Source organism: Mauremys reevesii, unplaced genomic scaffold (assembly GCF_016161935.1).
Source record: "Mauremys reevesii isolate NIE-2019 unplaced genomic scaffold, ASM1616193v1 Contig1, whole genome shotgun sequence".
Lineage (NCBI taxonomy): Eukaryota > Metazoa > Chordata > Testudines > Geoemydidae > Mauremys > Mauremys reevesii.
Window position 1 is genome coordinate 4004268 of NW_024100715.1, and position 24687 is coordinate 4028954.

The 24687-nt window shown below is 46.4% G+C and overlaps 2 protein-coding genes across 3 annotated transcripts; one reads left to right on the forward strand and one right to left on the reverse strand.

Moving 5' to 3' along the window:
• Nucleotides 1-1156: 1156 nt before the first annotated feature.
• On the forward strand, nucleotides 1157-8788 carry LOC120392374 (killer cell lectin-like receptor subfamily F member 1). The gene is made up of 6 exons (XM_039517090.1): nucleotides 1157-1241; nucleotides 2329-2427; nucleotides 3876-3992; nucleotides 5795-5949; nucleotides 6731-6843; nucleotides 8595-8788. The coding sequence occupies exons 1-6, from the start codon at nucleotides 1157-1159 to the stop codon at nucleotides 8716-8718; spliced, it is 693 nt and encodes a 230-aa protein (XP_039373024.1). The 3' UTR covers nucleotides 8719-8788.
• Nucleotides 8789-10309: 1521 nt separating this feature from the next.
• Nucleotides 10310-19509, reverse strand: LOC120392421 (C-type lectin domain family 2 member H-like). 2 transcript variants are annotated; one of them, XM_039517171.1, is made up of 6 exons: nucleotides 19414-19509; nucleotides 17197-17398; nucleotides 16156-16236; nucleotides 14827-15038; nucleotides 12097-12200; nucleotides 10310-11478 (listed from the first exon to the last, which is right to left on the reverse strand). In XM_039517171.1, exons 2-6 carry the CDS (start codon nucleotides 17252-17254, stop codon nucleotides 11370-11372), a joined length of 564 nt encoding a protein of 187 aa, XP_039373105.1. In that variant the 5' UTR covers nucleotides 17255-17398; nucleotides 19414-19509; the 3' UTR covers nucleotides 10310-11369. The 2 variants fall into 2 exon arrangements, with proteins under 2 accessions (XP_039373105.1, XP_039373106.1); XM_039517172.1 differs by having other exon boundaries at nucleotides 17197-17403; nucleotides 19414-19467.
• Between the last annotated feature and the right edge of the window lie 5178 nt (nucleotides 19510-24687).

A 24687-nucleotide genomic window follows, 5' to 3' on the forward strand; every position in this document is an offset into this window, starting at 1 on the left:
CCATCTGGCTTCAGCCTTCTGTCAGCTCCCCTGGATCTCTTCCTACCTCAGTCCGTACCCTACCTGGCCACCGCCTGCCTCTGAGGGAGGTGTCACCTTCAGAGCTTCCTGTCACTGGATGTAGTCGGCTCGATGCAGACTCAGCTGTAGTCCTTCCCTGGAGCTCCCAGGGAACATCCTCCTCCCTGGCTTGCCGGCTTCTGATTGAGCTACCTGGCTGGCTTTTAAACCCGGCCTCCAACCCGAGCATGCTCAGTAAGTGTATAGGGGTGGGTGGAGCCTCCTTAGCCCATAGCTGTTCATTGACCCCCTCCTGTCCAGTGAGGGGTTATACACCCTGTCACAGGATAGGCTTTTTCACTCACAATAATACATCACACATAGTATTTGCATAACTCACACCCTGCCCTGTGGAAAACCCCCATGTGTTCATCCTCACCTCATCACCACCACCAGTGGCCATCCTCCTGCCATCTCCCCCTCTCCCTCCGCATCCTGGCCTGCACCACGGCATGCAGCTTTTATAATGTGTAAAGTGGCATCCGCTGGGGTTCACAGACATTGATGAAAGTTTCAACCCCCTTTCCTTATTTGAACACCGACACCCCTTTACTTTCGGGGTGACCCAGTTTTCATAAGCCAACTTATTCGTTCCCCTGATATTCATTAACACTGATGTCACCTTATCACCATAGTAACCTTAAGGAAGTTGCTAATGTTTCAGCCCAGCTACCAATGGTCATCTCATGATGTCTCCTAAATGTTGTTATCCAAATTATCCAAATCCGCACAAAAAGAAAGGAGAGGAAAAAAGCCCTTCTTTGGGGAATCAAAAACAGCAAACGTATTTAAAGAAATGAACATTTTAATGAAGATTTTCATCTAGAAAAAAAGACATTTTCTGTTCGAAAATGTTTCGGAATGAAAAAACAGCAGCACCAAGTACTTCTGTCACCAGAGCGCCACTCAGCTGGACCTGAGAACTGGGCCGTATGTTTCCACTCGCGCATCTAAATTTCCTGTGTGGTTTCACAGGCCTGAGAAGCTGCCAGGACTTCGCTTAAAGGCGGCAGTAGGTCAGTTTCACTCTTGGGGGCACTTAGTTCTCATTTCGATCTGTTTGTTTGAAGATGCAGCTCCGCTGAGTTTGGGGAAGATGGAGGACGACGAAGGGTACACAGTACTGAACCTCCGGCCGAAGAGGGGAAACTCAGCCAGTCCGTCTCCAGACGGAGGCCAAGGTATTGACGTAGAATGTCTTCAGTTTGAGACACACCGCCTGGGTTTTTATGCCAAAGGATTCAAGGAGGGGACGAGTAGAAAGCATTTTCCCTGGGTATGAGAGGCCATGTGCTCTAGTGGGTAGGAGATCTGGGTTCAAATCCTGGTTCGGAGACCTTGGGCGTCTCCTTTCCTCCTCCGACCATTTGTCTGTTGTTTCCTTATTTTATAAGCTATTTGGGGCAGAGATGGCCTCTTACTAGCAACATGTACAGGGCACAGCACAATTAGGGCCCTCAATTTCAGTCGGAACCTCTTGGTGTAATTATATTACTAACATAACATACAGCTGCAGTGTTAGTGATGACGGAGTTTAGTGCCACTGGCTGTGCGGACAATACACTGGAGTAGAGAGAGGCCCAGTCTGAAAAATGATTACTTGAATCTGGACTCTGGTATTGCCGGTGCTAGATGTGCAGTTATTATTCTGGTATTGAAGAAATCAGGTTAGGTTTGCAGATTTCCAGTATTTCCTGCTGAAGTAATTTCGCAGACTATTGTTTAAAACCTCAGTTTATATTACAGTCTCACTGACCAGCCGCTGGAGCTGACAATGGTATTTCTTCTTGTTATTATTTTGTCTTTGTTTTACAATAGCGCCTAGAGATGCCATCCATGATCAGGACCTTTATGCGCTAGGTGGTGTACAGACGTGTAACCAGAAACTGTCTCTCCCCTAAAGAATTTACAGCCTAAAGAGAGGATTATTTTCCCTCTTCAGATGGGGAGAAATGAGACATAGGAGATTCTACCCAATTCCAATCCCACGCGCATCACCGCAGTATCTGAGATTGAGCAAAGTTGCTCAGAGTGAGACAAGGAATCTGTGGCCCTGGCCCAGCAAGGAATTAAACCCCGATCCACAGTGTTTTAACCAGAAACCCAGGCGTCCTCTGGCAAAAACGCTGATTGGCTGCAGGGGGAATTTTGGAACTAAGAGTCAGGGCTGATAACATTTACTCCTGACCTAGCATTTTTCCTATTCAGAGCCCTTTGCTGGAGTTAATTAATTAATGATGATGTTTCACTAAATCTTTCATCTTCCAGAATCTCCTCCGAGTTCCCGTTGTTACAGAATCGCTCTAGGAGCTTTGGGGGCCTGGTGTATCATTCTGACGTTAGCAGGGATTGCACTAGGCGCCTGGGGTAAGTGTCTGGGGTCCCAACCATTTTTTAAATCTATCAAATGCAGTCTGGTTTAGATAGATTTCTAGAGTGCTATCACCTTCGCTAAGTAACAGTCTAACTAGATTTGGCAGATTTCAATTGATTTTTATAATGTTGAGGGATAATATCAATGTTTATTTTTAAGTATTTTTAAAAATTTTCTCAAGTTAAAATTTCACAGTTGTGAAAAATTACGGGTATTAAGCTTTTCATATTTGTATCTATTTAAATGTTCACAATTGTGGGAAATTATAGGGTGGCAGGACAACAGTGGGGTCAGTCAATAATTATTTAATGACAGCAGACGTTGTGATTCTAAAAGTTAAAGCTTTATAACAGTTCACACAGAAATTGTCAGTATCACATGTCAAAATATACAAGTAAAATTAGATTATTATCCATAAATAGTTTTTCATTAGTTTGTGTGTATTTGGTGAAGTCAAGGTTTACCGATAAAAATCAAATTCTTCCAAGCCTATGTACTACAATTTTTTTTCTAACTCAATTAATTGTACTGGGCCTTGCACAGACACCCAGCGAGAGACAGTCCCTGCCCCAGCTGAGATCAGGGCCCCGTTGTGCCGGGCGCTGCACAGACACACAGGGAGAGACAGTCCCTGCCCCAGCTGAGATCAGGGCCCCGTTGTGCCGGGTGCTGCACAGACACACAGGGAGAGACAGTCCCTGCCCCAGCTGAGATCAGGGCCCCGTTGTGCCAGGTGCTGCACAGACACACAGCGAGAGACAGTCCCTGCCCCAGCTGAGATCAGGGCCCCGTTGTGCTGGGCGCTGCACAGACACACAGCGAGAGACAGTCCCTGCCCCAGCTGAGATGAGGGCCCCGGTGTGCCGGGCTCTGCACAGACACACGCAGAAAAACAGTCCCTGCCCCAAACAATTCACCATCTCGATAGACAAGACAAACAACGGAAGGCTCTGTACTCCCACATCACAGGTGGTAAACTGAGGCACAAGTGGCACACAAAGATGCAATGACCTGCCCACAGTCACAGACTGAGTCTGGGGCAGAACTGGGAATTGAAGCCACACCTCCATCCACGACCTGAACCACAAGAACCACCCTACCTCTGTCAAACACTCATCAACTTCATTGGAAATGTTGCCTGAATATGAGCCGCAAACCACCCTTCCTTTCTTTTTGTCCCACCAGCTTTATCCTCTCCAAATATCCAAAAGGAAAACCCGGTACACTAGCCCTTGACAGTTTCAATTTGAAATTTAGGCTGGAGCTAGCAATCATCCAAGGCAAGAGAACCATAGATTCCCCTCCACTAAAATATTTAACGTCTGGTCTTCTCCCTCTGCCTTTCTGCCTAACTGACCCCGATCCACATTGTCTGATGCTTTATTACAGTCAGGCACTGTCAGGCAATTTCCTAACCCCAGCTCTGCTGGATGCTGCTAAGTTTTCCAGGGTCCAGCTCATGAAGACCGTCTTGGAGCAGCAGGGAACGCATCCCTGGAGGAGCTGGTGTCTCACTTGAGGCAGCGTCTGTGCGACTCAGCACCCGGCAGCGCTGCAGGTAACCTCACCTCCTTCGGACACCGGGTTGCGATGACCATTTCACACCACCGGGAAGACATGTCTGCACATCTCATTTCCCTTGGTAGGGTCATCAGTGGGGTTTGAACCCCAGGTCCCATAGCACAGTCTTCTACTGGGTGAGCTAAAGGAGTAACTCCAATAGCTGGCAGTAGTAGAAAGTTAGGATCAGTCCTATTTAACATATTCATTCATGGTCTGGAAAAAAGGGTAAACAGTGAGGAGGCAAAATTTGCAGATGATACAAAACTACTAAAGATAGTTAGGACCCAGGCAGACTGCGAAGAGCTATATAAGGATTTCTCAAAACTGTGTGACTGGGCAACAAAATGGCAGATGAAATTCAATGTTGGTAAATGCAAAGTAATGCCCATTGGGAAACATAATCCCAACTATACATACAAAATGATGGGGTCTAAATTAGCTGCTACCGCTCAAGAAAGAGATCTTGGAGTCGTGGATAGTTCTCTGAAAACATCCACTCAATGTGCAGCGGCTGTCAAAAAAGCAAACAGAATGCTGGGAATAATTAAGAGAGGGATAGATAATAGGACAGAAAATATCATCTTGCTTCTATATAAATCCATAGTACGCCCACATTTTGAATACTGCATGCAGATCTGGTCGCCCCATCTCAAAAAAGATATACTGGAATTGGAAAAGGTTCAGAAAAGGGCAACAAAAATTATTAGGAGTATCAGTATGGAACAGATTCCGTATGAGGAGAGATTAATAAGACCGGGACTTTTCACCTTGGAAAAGAGACGACTAAGAGGAGATATGATTGAGGTCTATAAAATCATGACTGGTGTAGAGAAAGTAGATAAAGAAGTTTTGTTTACTCCTTCTCACAACACAAGTACCAGGGATCACCCAATGAAATTAATAGGCAGCAGGTTTAAAACAAACAAAAGGAAGTATTTCTTCACATAATGCACAGTCAACCTGTGGAACTCCTTGCCAGAGGATGTTTTGAAGGCCAAGATCATAACAGGGTTCAAAAAAGAACTAGATAAATTCATAGAGGATAGGTCCATCAATGGCTATTAACCAGGACGGGCAGGGATGGTGTCCCTAGCCTCTGTTTTCCAGAAGCTGGGAATGAGTGACAGGGGATGGATCACTTGATGGTTCCCTGTTCTGTTCATTTCCTCTGTGGCACCTGGCATTGGCCACTGTCGGAAGACAGGAGACTGGGCTAGGTGGACCTTTGGTCTGATCCAATATGGCCACTCTTATGTTCTTATGTTAAAGTTATTCTCCTTTCTGTGGACTAGCTACTGGAGGCGGATGTGGCACTCACTTTGCTAGCATAAAGTAACTGGTTTCCACTGGGAGGTTCAAAGTTCAAACCGATTCCTTGGAATATTTCTGTTGACGTTTGGCTGCGGCTAGATTTGGTGCCTACCCTGACTGGAGAGGTGGAAAGGTGGTGTGTCCAGCAGAAATATGCCATAGGCCCATAATTGTATCTTCCTCCACCAGCCCCCTTCATTTCTGCTTGGTGCGGCCTTACTGTTAAGAGTAATAACACATTCTTGGGGCCAGTTTTGTGGGTCAGCTGAGACATCTAGTGGTCACTCAGGGTATTTCTCAGCCTTTGCTCACATTTTTCCAGTTTTTAGCTAGGTCCTGACCAGAAGACACCTGCTATCCCAGCCCTGCATCCCCCCTCTGCTCCAACTCTGCTAATGCCCCTCAGTCCCAAACTGCAGATCCCTGATCTTCCAGCCTGAGCTTCCCCCGAGAATCCTCAATTCCTGCTTTTCTGTCTCTTTCCAGATGGTTCCGGGTGCAAAGTCTGCCCCCGGGACTGGCTGCCCCACAGGGACAAATGCTATTGGGTCTCTAAAGAGAGTAAGTTCTGGAGCGAGAGCTTTAAAGACTGCGAAATGAGGACGTCTCAGATGCTGGTGATCCAGGACAGGGAGGAGATGGTAAAGAAATGAAGCTGGGGGGTTAACTTTGCCTGGGGAGGTTTTGTTTATGGTTTACCGGGGATGTTGCTAACACAGCGGATGAGGGTGAATTTCAGAGGTGGAATGTTTGGTTTAACAAGCTGGGCTAGACTGTCCCATGTCGCCAAACATCCTCAATGGAAAATTCCATGCACCTGAACCCCCTGCTGGTTTAAATCTGTGTCTCTCCACTGCAGGCAGTAGAGACAGCCCTACTGAGGAAGGGGCTTGTGGGTAAGTGGGAGGGACAGAGGACGTGGTCTTGCTCCAGGCTGTTGGTCTCAAGAGCCATAGGAAAATTTCACTGACTCTTCCCCTGCACATGCTCCTGCTTCTGGCCCATCTCTGTGCTTTCCTCTATAAGAGGGCTCAGAGATGGGAATCTGTTGGAGTTATAAATGCATGGATCTCATAGAACTGGAAGGGACCTTGAGAGGTCATTGAATCCAGCCCTCTGCCTTCACTAGCAGGACCAAGTACTGATTTTTGCCCCAGATCCCTAAGTGGGGCCCTCAGGGATTGAACTCACAACCCTGGCTTTAGCAGGCCAATGCTCAAACCTCCCCCAAATTATATAGTTATAGTGGTGTGGATGCCAGCATATGGTGCTGTGTAAAGTCACTGCTCCACCACTGCATCCAGCTACATCCTTCCAGTCCCATGGGGCTTTCAACAAGATGGGATTCCCATGGGTCATGAGGAGAACACAAGAACCCAGAGAATTATATTCGCCCTGATGCATCTGTCTCACACTTGGCAGGAGTTCATACAGAACATTACTCAAGGGACAAATCTTGTTTGGATTGGACTCACCATTAAATCGCCAGAGAAGAAATGGACCTGGGTGGACACTTCCCCATTAGATCAAAGTCTGTGAGTGTTTGTAAGTGGTTACTGGTTAACATGAGGTAGAAAAGTTGTAGCTGTGTTGGTCCCAGGATTTGAGCGAGAGAAGGTGGGTGAGGAAATCTCTTTTATGGGACCAATTTCTGTTGGTGAAAGGTCTTCTTCATCCTCAAGAATTAGCAATTGCTAAACTCATTCCTTCTTATGCCTCTACCTCCCCCTCATGGATGCAGGAAGAATGTAACAGAGCTACGCAAAAACTTTCCGCCAAAACCTTTTTTTTGGCAAAAAAAATAGATTCCGTGACACCAAAATGTTCTGCAAATTCATGTAAGCTCCACCGAATTGTTCATTTCAGAAAATCAATCGATTGATCCATCAATCAAAGCATTCAATTTAGACATTTTCAGAATACTGGGGAATGGTAGATAATGAAGAGGAGAGGTCACTGATTCAGAGCGATCTAGCTCGTCTGTTAAACTGGGCGCAAGCAAACAATATGCGTTTTAGTACAGCTAAATGTAAATGTATACATCTAGGAACAAAGAACGCAGGCCCTACTTACAGGATGGGGGACTCTATCCTGGGAAGCAGGGATTCTGAAAAAGCTTTGGGGGTTGTGGTGAATAATCAGCTGAATATGAGCTTCACGCTGTGGCCAAAGAGTTACAGCGATGCTGGGATGCATAAACAGGGGAATCCCAAGTAGGAGTAGAGAGGTTTTTTTACCTCTGGATTTGGCACTGCGCAACAGTGGCTGGAATCCTGTGTCCAGTTCTGGTGGCCACAATTCAAGTAGGATGTTGATAAATTGGAGAGGGTGCAGAGAAGAGCCATGAGAACGATGAAATGGTTAGAATACCTGCCTTATAGTGCTAGACTCAGAGAGCTCCATCTATTTAGCTTAATAAAGAGACGGTTAAGGGGTGACTTGATTACTGTCTATACGTATCTACATGGGAAACAAATATTTAATAATCGGATCTTCAATCGACCAGAGAGAGGTATAACATGATCCTGTGCTTTGAAGCTGAACCTAGACACATTAAGACTGGAAATAATGTGTAAATTTTTCACAGTGAGAGTGATTAACCATTGGAACAATTTACCAAGGGTCTTGGTGGATTCTCCATCACTGGCAATTTTTCAATGAAGATTGAATGCTTTCCTAAAAAAATCTGCTCTAGGTAGGAATTATTTTGGGGCAGGTCTTGGGCCTGTGTTATACCGGAGGTCAGACTAAGTGATCACAATGGTACTTTCTACCCGTGGAATCTATGAAAACAAAATATCCATTTTTCGGCTTGAAATTACTTTTCATTTAAAAATTCTCTTTATGTTTTTTAAATTGAAAAAACGTCTTAAAATGGTCAAAATCGAAACAGAACATGTTTAGTTGGATCCCAAATGACATTTTAAAAATTTTATTTTATGATTCGCCAAAAATCTCAATAAGTTTTGGTTTCGGTCCAGCAAGAAACAAATTTTTTTGTGTGTGGACGAAATTGCCAACAAACCGGAAAATCATTATTCACCCAGTGCCAATTGCAAGCCACACTTGGAGCCATAATCTTTACACGATCAGTTGTAAGATATTTAGTGGCTGAACATGGCGATATTCTGAACAAAACAAACCCTCAACCGTGCTTGTAGCTGATTCCATCATTTCACACTAACTCCACAGACATTTTAGACTTGAGTGACAAACAGGTGACGCTCCTGAAATCTTCTTATATCGATAGTAATAAATCACATTTTAAATCACAGATCTTTTGCAGGTTCCCAGTAACTGGCTCTGCTGAAGGAAACAGCTGTGGGATGATCAGAAGGAATCGGATTAATTCTGAATCTTGCAACACCGAATTCAAGTGGATTTGTCAGATCGGAGCCATCCTGCTATAAACCTGGTGGTCCCTGCTTGGAAAAAATTGAACGCTTTGTATTTTAGTATATGGGCAGTGATGAGTTTTACTACTTGGAGTTATACATTTTAAGCCCACGGCTTGATCACCACGTGGTTTTGAAAAGGGAGGAGAAAAAATATTTCCAAATACAAGCAGATGAAATTGTTTGGGGCTTTCTTCTAGAGGGAGGCTGGTCTTGTGGGGTGGGATTCAGAAGATCTGGGGTGATCCTTTGTGACCTTCTTAACAGTGAGCGTGATTAACCATTGGAACAACGACCAAAGGAAGTGTTGGATTCTCCATCTCTTGATGCCTTGACTGGCTGCCCTTCTGGAAGATGTATGTTGGCCAAACACAAGTTATGCTTTAACCAAACACAAGTAACTGGGCAGGGGAAATTTAATGGTTTGTATTATATAGGAGGTCAGACTAGATAAGCTAACGGTCTATGAAACTATCTTCTAAAGCACCTAAGTCAACCCGGAGTAACAATAATCAAACTGTGGCATTCCCAGTCCGCGAGACATCCTGACATTTCAGAATTTCCTTTTGTCCAGAATTGGAATGAAAAGTCAACATTTCCTGTGAAACAAAGTAAATTGTTTGGGGACTATCAAGAGAGCCTTCTTAAAGTGCTTCACTTTGGCTTCTATATTAGACTATAAACGTCAAAACGAAGTGCTTCTATAATGTTTCATTGAAAATTTTGATGAAATTAATCTGTTCCAGCAAAACTTTTTAAATGTTGTCAAATCAGCATTTTCTGGGGGGAAGCTCCAGTGAGTAGCAGACTGAGAGGGAGCCCAGGAAAAGTCAATGCTCTGTAACAGAACAAGGAAGCACCTAAAGGGAGCCCAAAGGAGACGGAGAACTGAGCCCAGAAGGTGGGCTAAAGAGGAGCCCAAAAGGAGCAGAAGAACCTTTCGTTGGCTTGAACTTTTGTTACCCAGGAAGGAGTTACATTTGTGTAGTGACTTCACTGCAAGACAGAGCGAAATCGCCAACACAGATCCCTGTGCAGAAGGCCAAGAAGACTTGCCTCAGAGATGGAAACTGACTCTAAGGCAGGGTTCACCTGCAGAGGCACACTCCACAGAAGGGGGCATGATGGGGCAGTCATGCCCTGTGATAGTCTGTTTCTTAAAGCCCCAGCTCCTGGACTCATGTGATTATAGGATGATCTCAGCTTGAATTAAAACAACAGCAAGTCTCTAGCCCAGTGGAGGGCAACCTGCAGCCCACAGGCCGCATGTGGCCCATCAAGCCATGAGACATTTTGTTGACATTGACCATCCGCAGGCACCGCTCCCCGTGCCGCCGCTTCCCAGGGCTCCCATTGGCCAGGAACAGAGAACCGCAGCCACTAGCAGCTGCAGGGGGAGGTGCCTGTGGATGGTCAACATCAGCAAAACGTCTCACGGCCCGCCAGCAGATTACTCTGACGGGTCACAGCTGCCCACTACTACTCTAGCCCCTGTGATTGTGACATAATGCTTGAAAACAGGGCCCCCTGAAGGCTCAAAACCCAGAAGTCAAATAAAAAGGACCCCCCCCCTTTTTTGTTTTGTTTTTTAATAAAGTCTCATGGTTTTTAAATCACACACATGATTTTCAGGACTGTTTTGACTCCTGATTTGTGAATATTTGGGATTGGTGATAGTGGCTAACAGACTCTTGTGAATACAATCCTGCTTTGTTCTGGATTACTGTGTTGATCTAAAGGTCCATATGATCACTCTGTTTTAGTAGGAGTAGTACTGTAGTAACGCCTCGGTCATGGACTAGGACCCCACTGTGCTAGGGGCTGTACAAACACAGCACACAAAGATGGTCCCTACCCCAAAGAATGTATAAACAGAGGGTGAAGTTCCGGCCCCCTTGACATTAACAGCGAAAGTCCCATTGACCCCAGTGGGGCTCGGATTTCACTCTGAACCCTACATTCATGACAACACGCTGCTCACGCTTTCAATCCAGTTTTTTTTATGGGCTCGTAGCCTGGAATTGCTGGGGCTCAGAGGTCACAGAAACGAGCAACGTGTAAATACTTAGGGCAGTGGGGTAATACGCTTCTGCTCAGCCATTACTGCCTTAATGAATAACCAAGATAAAAAACATTTCAAGGAGCATATAGGTGCGCACACACACCCTTTCCAGGAGGGTCAGTAAAGGGCTGGACAAGGTTAAGGGGGGGATGGTGCAAGAGCCATAGAGGGCAGGATAGGGAGGGGACGGGGGCTGTGTGGGTCAGAGGGACAGCATGGGAAGAGGACGGGGGCCTCATGGCAGTCATGGAAGGCAGGACGGGAAAGGGACGGAAGAACAACATGGATGTCCACAAAGGGCAGCCCTGTAGACCGTTTATCACTGGAGATGCTGTACGAAATTAAGAACCCAGCTTGACTCTCAGATCCCAGAGGCGAGCTTGTGGTGCTGGCAGCTAATGGGGGTGTGAGGGAGGGAAGGAAACCCCAGCAGCATCTGTTTACTTCTCAAATGAGCCCATCTGATCTGGAGACACCAAGAGACGATAAATCAGTACTCCTAAGGTGCAGTTTTTTTGCTCTCAGTTTTCAGAGTCAAACTGTGATTTACGTCTTTCATTTCCGGCATCCCCCCTGCATGTCTGTGTTACTTTCCCTTCATCTATTACGCATACAGTTTGTTGCAAATCCAGCTTCTCACAGTGTAGCACCTTGAAGAGCTGACAGTAGTCTCCGTCAGAAATGCGCAGTTTGCATCTCCTCTGACTTCAGTCCTGGAAAGAACAGCAAGATGTGGCCTGTAAGCACCCCTCATGGCCCTGCCTCAGTTTCCCTCTGAGGTTCCTGGAAATCAGCCACTCAGCACAAAAGTCTTTAAAATCGTATCACCCTCTCCTTGGGGTCTAATGTATTGAACATAGTCCGGCTCCCAAAGTCAGCCTCCTTTCGCCCACCCCCCAGGTTCAGGGTTTCCACAGTGCTGCTACCTGGGACTGTGTGGTTCAAGTCGGCCTCTCCAGCCTGCACACACACTTCCCTTTAGACCAGGGTTTCACGGCTCTCTTTCCCGGGACCAGATGCTGGCTGAGTGCTTTTTCCAGCTGCTCAGCCTCTGATTCACCCAAAGCCTCACCCTTATCGCCTGATTGGGTCACATGACCTCCATTTTCCCCCACCCAGGAGAGTTGACTGCGTCACAGGCAGGGCTGAGACCCATGTCCCCTTAAAGGGCCAGCCACCCAGCGATTTGGCCAAAGCATTATTCTACGACGCGGGCCCCGATCTCACACACAGCCCGTGGCAAAGCCGGGCATGGAAACCAGACCTCCTGAGTTCCAGCTTTAAACACAGCCCAGCCTGACTCAGCGTTCCAGATGAACAAAGAAACTCACAGGTTGCTGAATTTGGTGCCATCTGCCCATTTCCAGTGATGATCGGAGCCCCTCCGGAGACCAATCCACGGATCTGTGGTGCCTTTATATCGCAGCACGAAATCCTTCCGGTGATAAAGAAGCAAAGAGGAAGCTCGTTATGTTCAGTGACTGCACACAGCATCATTCCACCCCACCCTTGTAGAAGACTATAGTTCCATCACTCTATCTAGGCCCATTCCTGAGCATAACGTGGTTTGGTTTTCTGGGAAATGTCACAATGTCGCAAAGATCCGGCCTTCCTTCAGTCGCTCATTCTATTCAAAAGCGGTGTTGCAGGCTCTTCTGCCATGTCACCAGATGGACAAAAGTAACCCAGCGCACCGTGCTCTCAAACTCTCCAGCAACACGCAAACGGGACTGTTTCCTGACCCTAGCTGGTGCCACATCCGGGGCCACCCCAGAGATCTGTGGGTTCGCAGGACTGAACAAGATCTAGGAACTTCACCACACTACACCTGGTGCGACGCCAGCTACCACAGGCACTCAGACTGGTGCAACGGTCCTTAGTAGACTGCATGTCTAATGATGACGACGATTATGAATGTACGTCTACATTTTAGAGCAGGGAAAAATGGAAGTTCCATCTGGTGGAAAATTCTGAATTTTAGTTTTCTCCTGAATCAGGAGAAAAAGTTGAAAGTTTGAAATTTTTCATGGAATGAAATACTGCATTTTGGGAAAATCTGAATGTTTCATTTCAGCCTCCTCAAACTGATAATTTTCCATCAAAAACTCTAAATTGACAAATTCTAGCAAAATATTTCGATGACCCAGCATTTCCCAACTGTTCCGTTTGACAATTTGTGACCTGCTCTAATATATTTCTACAACGCACCATGGATGTGCTTTGCAAAAGTAATTAGTCATTAGTGCTGATCCTGAGGAGCTATTTGGATTATAAAATCTTTGCAGCAGAGATTGTCTCTCGCGGTGTGTCCATGCAGCGCCTTGCACAACGGGGCCCATCTCTGCGGTGGCCTCTAGACGCTAATAAATAATAACAGCTCTTCAGACAAAATAAACCACTTGGGATCAACGTGCGACAGGAAGCCAAAATGCTTTTTGTGGGGAATAAGTGGCAATGACTCCCATGCAGGGATGGAGCTCCTCTTCAGAGCTCTCTCTGGCAGACACCTTTTTTCTGCTCAGTGGCCCTTGCACTGTTTAGCTACTGCCCACCAAGGGAAGGAAGTGGCTGTGTAGATTATTATGTACATGCACATGGGAGAGGAGCCTGGTTTGTTTACGGGGCTGAGGAAGGATCTGACTGCTCTCTATAAATACATCAGGGGATAGACTCATAGACTTTAAGGTCAGAAGGGACCATTATGATCATCTAGTCTGACCTCCTGCACAACGCAGGCCATATAATCTCACCCATCCACTTCTATAACAAACCCCTAACCTATGTCTGAGTTATTGAAGTCCTCAAATTGTGGTTTGAAGACCTCAGGCTGCAGAGAATCCTCCAGCAAGTGACCTGTGCCCCATGCTGCAGAGGAGAAAGGGAAGGAGAAAAAGCTAGCGAGGCTCAAGGAGAATGTTGGCACAAGAACAAATAGGGACAAACTGGCCATGAATAAATTCAGGCTGGAAATTAGAAGTAGGTTGCTACCCATCAAGGGGGGAAGTTCTGGAACAGCTGACCAATAGCAGAAGGAGGGGGGCAAACACCCCAACTAGTTTGAAGATGGAGCTTGATAAGTTCATTAACAAATGGGGTTGCCTGCGATAGCAGGTACTGGACTCAGTGACCCTGCCTGTCTTATGTCCCTATAAAGAGAGACAGGCGCCGCCCCAAGAGCTCACAGACAAGACAGACACCAGTGAAGATTATTAACCCCATTTTACAGAGGGGGAACTGAGGCCCCGGAGAGATCAAGATTTTCAAACGTAACTAGTAATTTTTGGGTGCCCATCGTGAAAAGCCTTAAAGGGCTCTGACTTTTAGAAGGCGGGAGCTCAGCAATTTCTTAAAATCAGGCCCCCTGAAGCCATCTGGTATTAGGCACCCAAAAAATTACCCATCACTTTAGAAAATCTTAGCAATAGACTTATAATGGGAACTGCCTTTCAACTTACACTCAGCCATGACGACACAGGTGCTAGTTTTGAATCTAGCTGCTGAAACTTCCATGCTGTTTGGCTTCCACTAGCATTCCAAACCTAGAACCCTGGAATGAGCCAGTCACTAGCACTGCAATCCCAGAACCCTGGAATGAACTGGTCACTAGCATTCCAATCCTGGAACGAGTCAGTCACTAGCATTCTAAACCCAGAACCCCGGAATGAGACAATCACAAGGATTCCAAACGCAGAACCCCGGAATGAGACACTAACATTCCAAACCTAGAACCCTGGAATGAGCCAGTCACTAGCACTGCAATCCCAGAACCTTGGAATGAATTGGTCACTAGCATTCCAATCCTGGAACAGGTCAGTCACTAGCATTCCAAACCTGGAACCCTGGAATAAGTCAGTCACTAGCATTCCAAACGCAGAACCCCGGAATGAGACACTAACATTCCAAACCTAGAACCCTGGAATGAGTCAGTCACTAGCATTCCAAACCTGGAACAAGTCAGTCACCAGCATTCCAAACCTGGAACCCCAAAATGAGTCAATCACTAGCATTGCAATCCTAGTCTATTGAGATTGCCATAAAGAACAAATCAGTTTCTTCCTTACCAGGTCCTGCCGGGTGCCAATCACAGCCAGGGAGGCACCGAGGGCAGAGCAGTGGCTCTGGCTGTAGGTCCAGTTACCTTCAGCCTCTGAGAAATAGTAGCATTTCCCTCGGTATCCGATCCAGCCATCCACACACGACGGGGTGGAACAGTTCATTGGACATGAGGCAGCGTTGTAGAGTGGACAAGACTGCTGGGTTTTAAATCCCATCACTGGAAAGGAGAAAGAAAGAAACTGATTCTCTCCTGCCTCACTTCTCTGTGTCACAGGGGCACGAATCAAAAGAAGACCCCCCCAGATTTAGACTCTTCAGTGTCTGGTTGCTGGCTGGAGGGCAACTGATAGGAAAGATCAGAAGGGATATCATCTCTGTGCTTGGTTTACCCATCTTTAAATGGGAGATGATAACTGGAGCCGGCCGGGAATTTTTTAACAAAACGCGTTTTCAATTGGAAAAGGCCAATTTGTCAAAACTGAAACTTTTCACCGAAACAGATCGGTTTTGTTGGGAAGGTTTCTCGGGTCCAGGAGGGGATTATGGGGATCAAAACAAGACACAGAGACGCCCCAGAGTAGCCAATTGGTTAGGGCACTTTCACGGGCTTGCTAGCCTCTTTAAGGGGAGTCTAGGCCCAAGCTACTGGTAAGGAGCTAAATTAAGGGGAATGAGCCTATCTAGGCAGTTAATGGAATAACAAGCACATAGGCCAGATAAAAAGCCATCGAGGGCTCTGCTGAGGGGGAAGAACTCCAGAGACTCCAAGCCAGGATTGGGAAATACAAACCCCAAAGACGAGGGCCGTGCAACCCCCTGAGCCCAAAGGGAGAGACTTTAGTTCAAGTTTCTTTGGATGTAATAAAGTAGAACCACAGCCGGGAAATTTTGCCTCACACCTTTTTGGACTGTGTGGAGTTCTCAAGAGGCCCTGAGAGACAGGAAACCGAGACAAGGTCCCTGCAAGGCCACACCTGACTTCTACGGGCACTGATCTGGGAGGTGGGAAACGCGGGTTCAAGTCTTTGCTGAGAATCAGGCAGACCTGGAAGTTGAACCTGGCTCCCTACCCATCGGGTTATTGAGTTGGTCTCTGACTGAGGAGGAGAAAAATTCTAAATACTCAACATTTCCCATGGAAATTCAGTTCTGTCTCCAGGCCAGCTCTGCTCATGAGGCAAATGGGGATAATAATGCTGCTCTAACTCAAAGGGGTGGAGGAATGCTGTCACGATGAGGGCTAGACAGGGGGAAGCTGGGAAGACAGGATACAGGTTTGTTACCGCCCCATGCAGAGAACAAATACTGAGCTAAGCAAAAGGCTGTTTACTCACCTATCAAAGAAATGAGAAGTGCAGCTTCAACTACAATTCTAATCCAGCGTCTAAGAAATCTGAGATATGCAGATTTGCCCCCTGGAAGAGAAAAAGCCATTAGTATCCAAATATCTAGCAGAGCTAGCCATGCATCAGACTTGCCCAAATTTAATTTAATTGCTTTAATTTGCAGTTACAGTTGCCGTACAACATCCCCCACCTCTTCTAAAAAGGGGAACGAGAAGTTAAAGCTCTAGACAGGCTTCCACTGGGCGATATTTATTGCTGATCTAATCTTGATAGCCACCGACCTCTTGCCATCTCCACTGGCTAAAGCAGGGTCTGGTTCATTTCAGACTAAAGCAGGGTCTGGTTCATTTCAGACATCTTTCAGGATCCCTTAGTCAAGTGGTTGTCCAACTTTGCTCTGACGGCCCTTGCTGGTCGTCTGCAGAGAGCTGGGTGGTCACATGGCACTGGCTCCTCTTCCTTGTTTCCAGCTACTAAAGTACATGTGGTTAAGGCACTAGAATGGGACTCGGGACACTGGACACAATTCCCAGCTCTATTACTGAGTCCCTGTGCGTCCTTGGATACGTCACGTATCCTTTGTGATTTCGCTCCCCAGCTGTAAAATAGGCAGCTAGAAGTACAAAGAAGGGATCTATTTTCAAAGCAGTGGGCACAAATAGCTGAGACTGAAGCCTACGTGACTACTAACCTGCTGAAAATTAAGCATTAATTTAAGTGTTAGTAGGATTGGGGTCTTCAGACCAAAAACAAAAGAAGAAGATAAGTCTGGCTATTCAGGTGTTCCTGGTGTTTCTGTATAGGTTAAATTTCAAGGGCTGTTGCTTGGAGTATCTTGGCACCTCTGGCTGGTCCTGCTTCCAGGTGCATTCAGCACCCACAGCTCACACAATGGAAGTTGTGAGTTCTCAGAACCTCTGAAAAATTGGCTATTCAAACCTTCCCAGACACTCAGGGTCTAATCCTTTAAAACATGCTTCACTCCCCATGTCCCCAGAAAGAAAGAGGAAGGAATGGCCAGCAGATTACCGTTTTCAATCAAGTTGCAACATTGCACCTTTTCAGAATGAGAATTAGTTTTCTCCATCTTTCCTCTCCGTCTGGGAAGCGAGCTGTCTGTGTGTCCCAACCAACTCTTTCACTGATATAGAATTACTCCCGATCAGCTGTGACAGTCCTGGCTCCAGGTTCTTTTCTTCCTAAGGTTTCTCCACTTGAGTTATAGTCTGCTCTGTTCTTATACCAGAGGATGAAAGAAAACAGACAAGAGTTCACTGGATGAAATTAATTTAAACTTTCAAGACAAATAAATTGAAATACTTTAGGCAGCATAGACTCATAAAGAGCTGGAAGGAACCTCAAGAGGTCATCTAGTCCATCCCCGCATGCTGAGGCAGGAATAAGTAAACCTAGGCCATCCCGACAGGTGTTTCTGTAACCTATTCTTAAATACCTGGGGTTCCACAACCTCCATTGATAACCTGTTTCAGTGCTTAACTATCATTAGAATTAGAAAGTTTATCCTAATAGCCAACCTAACTCTCCCTTGGTGCAGATTGTGTCTATTATTTCTTGTCTTATCTCTGGAAGGCCTGGAGACCAATCAATCACCATCCTCTTTATAATAATCTTTTACGTATTTGAAGACTCTTAGCAAGTCCCCCCTCAGCCTTCTATTCTCTAGACTAAACATGTCCAATTCTTTCAATTTCCTCATATGTCATGTTTTCTAAGCCTCTGATCTTTTTTGTTCCTCTTTGGATTCTCTCCAATCTTTCTGAAAGTGCGGTGCCCAAAACTGGACATAATACTCCAGATGAGGCCCCACCAGCGCTGAGTAGAGCAGAACAATGACCTCCCGTGTCTTACATACGACCTTCCTGTTAATACACCCCAGAACTGCATGTTGTTAATACATCCCAGCATGGAGTCAATCTGTTGGCCGCACTGCCACAATTAGCTAAAGGAGAATTCGTGGGCTGAGTTTAAAGAAAAATGTGGCTGGTAGAACAAATCCAATATTTAGTCTTAGTGAGCATTTACTAGCACTGTTGTAATTGAGGTTGCAAACCTGTTTCCATTCTAATCACCCTTCCCTGCCAATTTTCAGTTGCTCGTAACTTCTGAAATATTCGTCACAGGTGCTGAAATTTTCCTTTACCCCAAAAATCTGTATTTGGGAAGGAAAAGTGTGTTTTGGGCAGTGGGAGGACAGACATCTGAGCTGTTCTTCGAGGTCCAGATCTTCAAAGGTATTTAGGTGCTTAACTCATATTGATTTCAGTGGGAGTTAGTGAGAGGTTGGAAAATGGAAGCCCAAGTCAATGGAAGTTAGGGGCCTAACCTGCTTTTGTAAATAGCACTAGGTGCCTATCTGCATTTGTAGGTGTCTAAATACCTTTCAAAATTTTTCGCTCATGGTGCCGGTGTCATTTTTGAAAATTTTGCTCTACCTGATGGGCCCAAGGGCACACCTGGAGTTTATGGCAGAGTCCAGAATTGAACCCCAGGTCTTTTGAGTCCCAGTCTTTGCCACAAGACTAGTCTTCATCTTATAATACCTGGCTCTTACCTTCAAAAGATCTCAAAGCACTTCGATATCACTACTGCCATTGTACAGAGGGGGAAACTAAGGCACTGAGAGAAGTGACTGACCTGTGGTCACCCAGCAGAGCCAGGAATAGAACCCAGCTCTTGCAAATTCCAGTCTAGTTCGCTGCTTGCTAGGCCGCACTGCCCCGTCTCTCTCAGGCTGAATTCTTTCTCCCCAACCCAGTGTTTTCTCCTTGGGTGCTCATTAGTACTAAGCTTACCAGTTTACCAACATTGCCCTATCACCGGGCTGCAATGCTGGAAATCTCCACTGCGTGTCAGCATTACAGCATGGCTCCCTTGTTGACCAAGAACACACCAGAATGTTCTGGATAGTTACATGAAATTTATAAGGCCGGTCGAATATTTTCCATCAGAACTTTTTCCCTCATAGAAACTGGATTTTTGACTCAACAAAATTACCTGCCTCCCCCAAAATCTACAGCTGTCTAACCGTCCCCCACCCAAAACTTCCTCTCACCCAGCAATGCTTTGAATGCTGCACCAACTTTCACACCTCATCACCCGCCCTCCTCTGCATTTCTCTCTCAGAACTCTTCTTTTCACCCCATTCCCTGCCTCTCTGGGCCAGGTCTCTGCCTTCCCCTCAGACCCCCTCCCCACTAGTCTCCTAATATCAGAATAATAACTCACCCTGTTTCCTGCAGCATCAACTCTGAATCTAAAGGAACTGCTCAACTGGGAGAGAATTGTGCAACCGATGTTCAGCCTCACGCTGGTAACTGGACGAAACACCCTAATTGGGGGAGGAGTTGACATGAATGTAAACCAGTGAGAAAACCGTGAGAGAGCATTCAACAACATAGCAATCTGCCACCAAATCTGGAGTCTATTGTAGTGGTAAATGTACCCCCTTGCCCTTTTGGGAGCACAAGGGAAGGAACTTCCAGCCACAGATGCTGAAACTGAAAGAGACTTTCTGAGCTGGAGCGACATTGGACTAGAAACGCTGATTGAAAAAAAAACTACAGGGACGCACAGCAAACAAGTTTCAAACCAAACAAATCAAAGTGTGTCCTTTTGAAATGAAACTTCTGATTTGTTTTGGAAATTTTTGTTCCCCACCCACCCAATTAAAACAATTCAGTGAAATCAACACAAAGTCACAAAATGTTTCAGGGTCACCAAATCTGTATTTTTCAGAGTGGATAAAAATCAATGATTTAAAAAAAATAAAAATAAAAAAAAATCCAATCCAATTTGGGAATATTTGAATGAAGTTCCTCTACCTGTGGGTAAGACAGGCTTTATATTTCATTTAACTATTTTAGTTAAAAACAATTTTTAACAAAAACAAACCTGATTTTTAAAAAACTTGAATGTTTAACTAAATTCAAAAATTCATATGCTTGTTTTGTTAAAATATTATGTTTGCTGTTGAAGAAAAAAATCCAGAATACAGAACGTTGTTGTTTTAGTTAAATAAAACAATGTAAATGTCTGTCTGGTGACGTTCTCCTCCTAATTCAGCCTGGCAAGAAAATCCTCCAAATATTAATGATTAACCTGTTGAACTGGAGATAGTTCACCTCCCAATTACTTCATAAATATCTGCTTCAATTACCTTTGGTAAATGAAATAACCAAACAATCATTTGTTTTCTGATAGAGCTGTAAAACTGATCTGAAAAGTTTTCAGAATAAATCACGGTTTAAAAATGTATAGTGTGTACCTTCTAAAAATGAAACCTACATCTACCTCTGAGTTGTGAAGAATATTAAAGTTATAACAACCAACAAGAACGCACTTTTATGTAGAAATCCATAATTAAATCGAGCCTTCCTGACCTGTGATTTAAATCAATTTGATTTAAATCAAATCCACCTTGGTATTATTCAATGAAAAAACCTGACCCTTAAAAGCACCGCTTTGTAGTTATTAGCTTATTCCACCCTGCATGAGCAAAACAAGCTGCACCAGTCAAAGCACCGTTTGGCTCACATAACTGCATCTATGCACCCTGAACCGACAGCGACGCCGGCAAAGGTCTGTACTGTAAACATGACTCTTGTCTACACAGAAAATGTTTCCCTGTTATATCAGTACAGTTAAACTGATACAGAGACAATTTTTGTTGTGGATACTCTTATTCCAGAATAAGGCCTGGTGTACTCTTCACAGGCGCCGACTTTCTGCTTTCCCGGGGGGTGCCCCGAGGCCTTGCCCCCACTCTGCCCTTCCCCCAAGGCCCCACCATCGCTCTGCCCCTCCCCTGAGACCTCACCTCTCCCCTGCCCCCTCCCGAGTGTGCCCTGCCTAGTGTTTTAAAAAAGTAAATGTTTAAAATATTAAAATTGTTCCGGTTAAACATTTAGCCATTAGGCGCCGCTGCTGCCCTGTGCGCCCAGGATCCTGGCTGCTGTGTTGTGTGCCTGGGGCTCTGCTGCTGCCCTCCGCCCAGGGTCCCAGTTGCCGGCTCAGCGCCCAAGCTCCCAGCTGCCGACCCCATGCCCAGGGCACAGCTGCCGCTCCGTGCCCGGGTATTCCGCTCGCTGCTGGCCCCGTGCTGGGGACTCCATTGCTGGCCCTGCACCCAGGGTCCCGGCTGCCACCCTGTGCAGAGCCCCGGGGGCAGGGCCGGCAGCCTGGGACCCGGTGGTGGGGCTGGCAACTGGGACCCCAGGGGCGGGGCAGCAGCTGGGATCTGTGGTCGACAGCTGGTACCGTGGGGGCGGGGCCAGCAGCTGGGATCCTGGTGTTGGGGGCAGGGCCAGCTCCAGGGGTTTTGCAACCCCAAACAGCCAATAAATAAATAAATAAATAAAAAGCCGCGATCGCGATCTGTGGCAATTCAGCAGGAGCGAGGGACCCTCCCCCAAATACCTGGACGTGCTGCCCCTCTCCCGAGAGGCCGCCCCGAGCCCCTGCTTGCTAAGCTGGTGCCTGGAGCCCGCCCTGGTTGGGGGAACAGAAGCCTGGATCCATCATCCATGGCACGGGGCTGGCAGCGGAATCCCGCAGTGGAGTTTAAATGTTAACCGGAATGCCTTGCCGATAAAACTGATGCTTACTGGTTAACTGGCTGACATTTACATCCCTAGCCGCGCCCTCACTCCCCCCCACCCCCCAGCGCCTCCTGGCTCCCGTCCACCGCTGAACAGCTGATCAGTGGGTGGCTGTTGAGCACCCATTATTTTTTTCCCATGGGCCGGAGCACCCCCCGAGTCAGTGCCTATGGTACCCTTCAAACTTAGGGTACATCTACACTACAGCGGCTACAGGAGCACAGCTATGGCACTGCAGCTGTATCTTGGTACTGCAGACGCTTCCTACGACACAAGGGTTTTTTCCATCAATGTAGGTAGCCCTCTCCACCAAGGAGTAACTAGATCGACAAGAGAACTCTTCCACCGACCTCGCTCTGTCTACAGTGAGGGCTCGATCGACCTATGTCAGAACAGGGCGTGAAATTTTATACATTCCTGTGCAATGTAACTAGGTGGACCTAATTTTTATGTGTACAGTAGGACCAGGGAACCTCTATACCTTGTGCTGCTTGTGATGCTGTAGAAAAGAAACATGATTCCTGTTTACAGAAATGTAATGTGTCACCACTGTTGCACAACTGTGATCCATCTTATACAAAGTACGCCATGTAAGGTATACATCTAGGCTAGGGTCCCCACCCTTGGGTGCTGGCATCACTGCAGCATGCAACCGTGAAACCGCAGCCTCAATAGCATTTCCATGTATCCGTTTGGTGCAAGAGGTCGCTAGTCACATCTCACTTCTGGAAGACTCTGCAATACCAGTGATGTCAAGGGATGAAAACCTAGACAGAACGTTGTAACAAAAGCCTGTGTTCTAACATGTTACCTACCTGTCTGCTATGCAAATCCAAGAGTTTCAGAAGCCGCTTTGTTTGTTTAGATAAATTCCAAGAGAGATTTGTTGGCCGCGCCCTCACAGTCACACAAGTCCATGAAAGGAAGAGCCCGTTGAATCCTACAGCCGAGCTGAGTGAATGGATTTATTTTTTGTTGTTTTGTTTAGGGATGGCCCCCTCTGATGTCCCTTCACGTCATGTTCCAGCGGGGTGGCTGCCTTCTCGTTCCCTCTGTTCTAGCTCATCTGTTCCTGTCTCCTTCTTTCTGTCACAGACCGGGGCACAGGCAATCATGCCTAATGGTCAGGGCTGGAGTCTGAGCCAAGGGTCAGAGCTAGATTCAGGAACCAAGCAGGGGAGCAGGAATGAAGCGCATGGGAGCAGGGCTGCAACCAATGCAGACACAGGAGGGATCACAGATACAGGCTTAAAGTCCTGGTCTGGTGCTGCACAGCTCGGCTTGTCTCTGTTCAGTTCTCCAGTGCTTAGAGCAGGGGGTCTCACAAAAAACTTTCTGGTGGCCTCAGTGTGCGACCACTAACTCTTGCCGGTGGCTGCTCTGACATTTTTTCCTAAAATACTTCATTAACTTTAAGAAAAACAAATAAATATGCACACGTACGTGTCCAAATCATTGTATTTTATTTATGTAGGTTTTTTTTTTGCAGACTCAGTAATAAAAATAATGCACAGTTGTCTCTATTCTTTGCTGGACCTAAACAGAATAGAAACACGAGGTGCTTTGTACATTCTTGTCTTTTTTCTTATTGTTTCTTTTGCTTATTTTCGTTGCTTTTTTAAAAGACTTGCTAGCTGGTAAGTCTGTTGTGAAAAGTGATACTAACAAATATCACTTTTCACCGCAGACTTACTCGGTCCCCGCAAGCCGAGACAAATTAAGCCCTGGATAGGGAAGTGGTTACAGAGGCAGCGGGGCGATGGGGGACTGGGGAAGGCAACAGGGGCCGGGATGATTGGGGAGGGTGAACTCAGGGCCAGAGCCCGTCATCTCACAGCCAGGGAATGGAGCCCAAAGCCCCATGCCCGAGGACGGGGCCAGGGAATGGAGCTCAAAGCTTCATGGGTGGAGCCTGCCACCCACCACCCCAGGGCTGAAGCCCAACCTCACCACCCCATGGAAGGTGGGGAACACACACCGGCTGTCTGCTCCTCCAGATTTTCTCTCTCCAGAGGTGGCCAGGGCCCAACCACTGCTGGCAGCTCCAGGGGGGAGGCTGCTGCTTTACTCCGCCCCGCCCACAACCACCCAGGAGGCTGTGGCTGCAAGACCAGCCCACAGTGGCCGCATTTGAGAAACACGGGCTTAGAGAATTAACCTAGCTTCTGCAACACCATTTTTTTTCTCTCCACACTGGAAAGAAAAAACCAGCACGTTACACTACACTTGGGCCACAACCACATTTAAAAGTTATTTTTGCAGTGTGTGGAGAAGGACTGTCATGTTGATTTTATACGCTTTGCAGTCTTGCATTGAAGCTACAGCTGCCTGTCTCTGTCCAGCCTCTGTCCAGCCAGTGGAATTCATTACAGGATTCTTGTAGTCCGTGACAGGAGCCAGGCACCACTGGTCTGTATTAAGCAAGAGGTCAGACTAGAAATCAATCAATATCAGCCCCCAGAAATACCCACTACAGGGACATCCTCACAGAAGAATATCACTTGTAACGGCCAGATAATGCAATCGCTCACTATCACTCCTGACAACAACTATCCTAACCCAGATTAGAACACACACCCACAGGCCCTCCAGCTGTTAAATCGCACTGCAGCTATAATTAGCACAGTTATTGTTTTCAGGAGTTGGCAGCATGACAAGCGGGGAAACTTTGTGGTTTTCTTTGACTGGTGTCAAATAAGCTACAGGATGACTGTGGTTTCAGAGATGCCTGGATGACGCCTCATTCTTTATCAGTCTTGCAAAGAGCAGAGTTAAAAAAGAAAGGGGGGCGGGAGAGGAATCTAGAGAACAGTCCCCTATTCTGAAATTTTTCTCAATCAAAAAAACTTGTTTGGTTTGTCATCTGAACATAAGATCAGCCTTTCTACAACTGACACTCCGA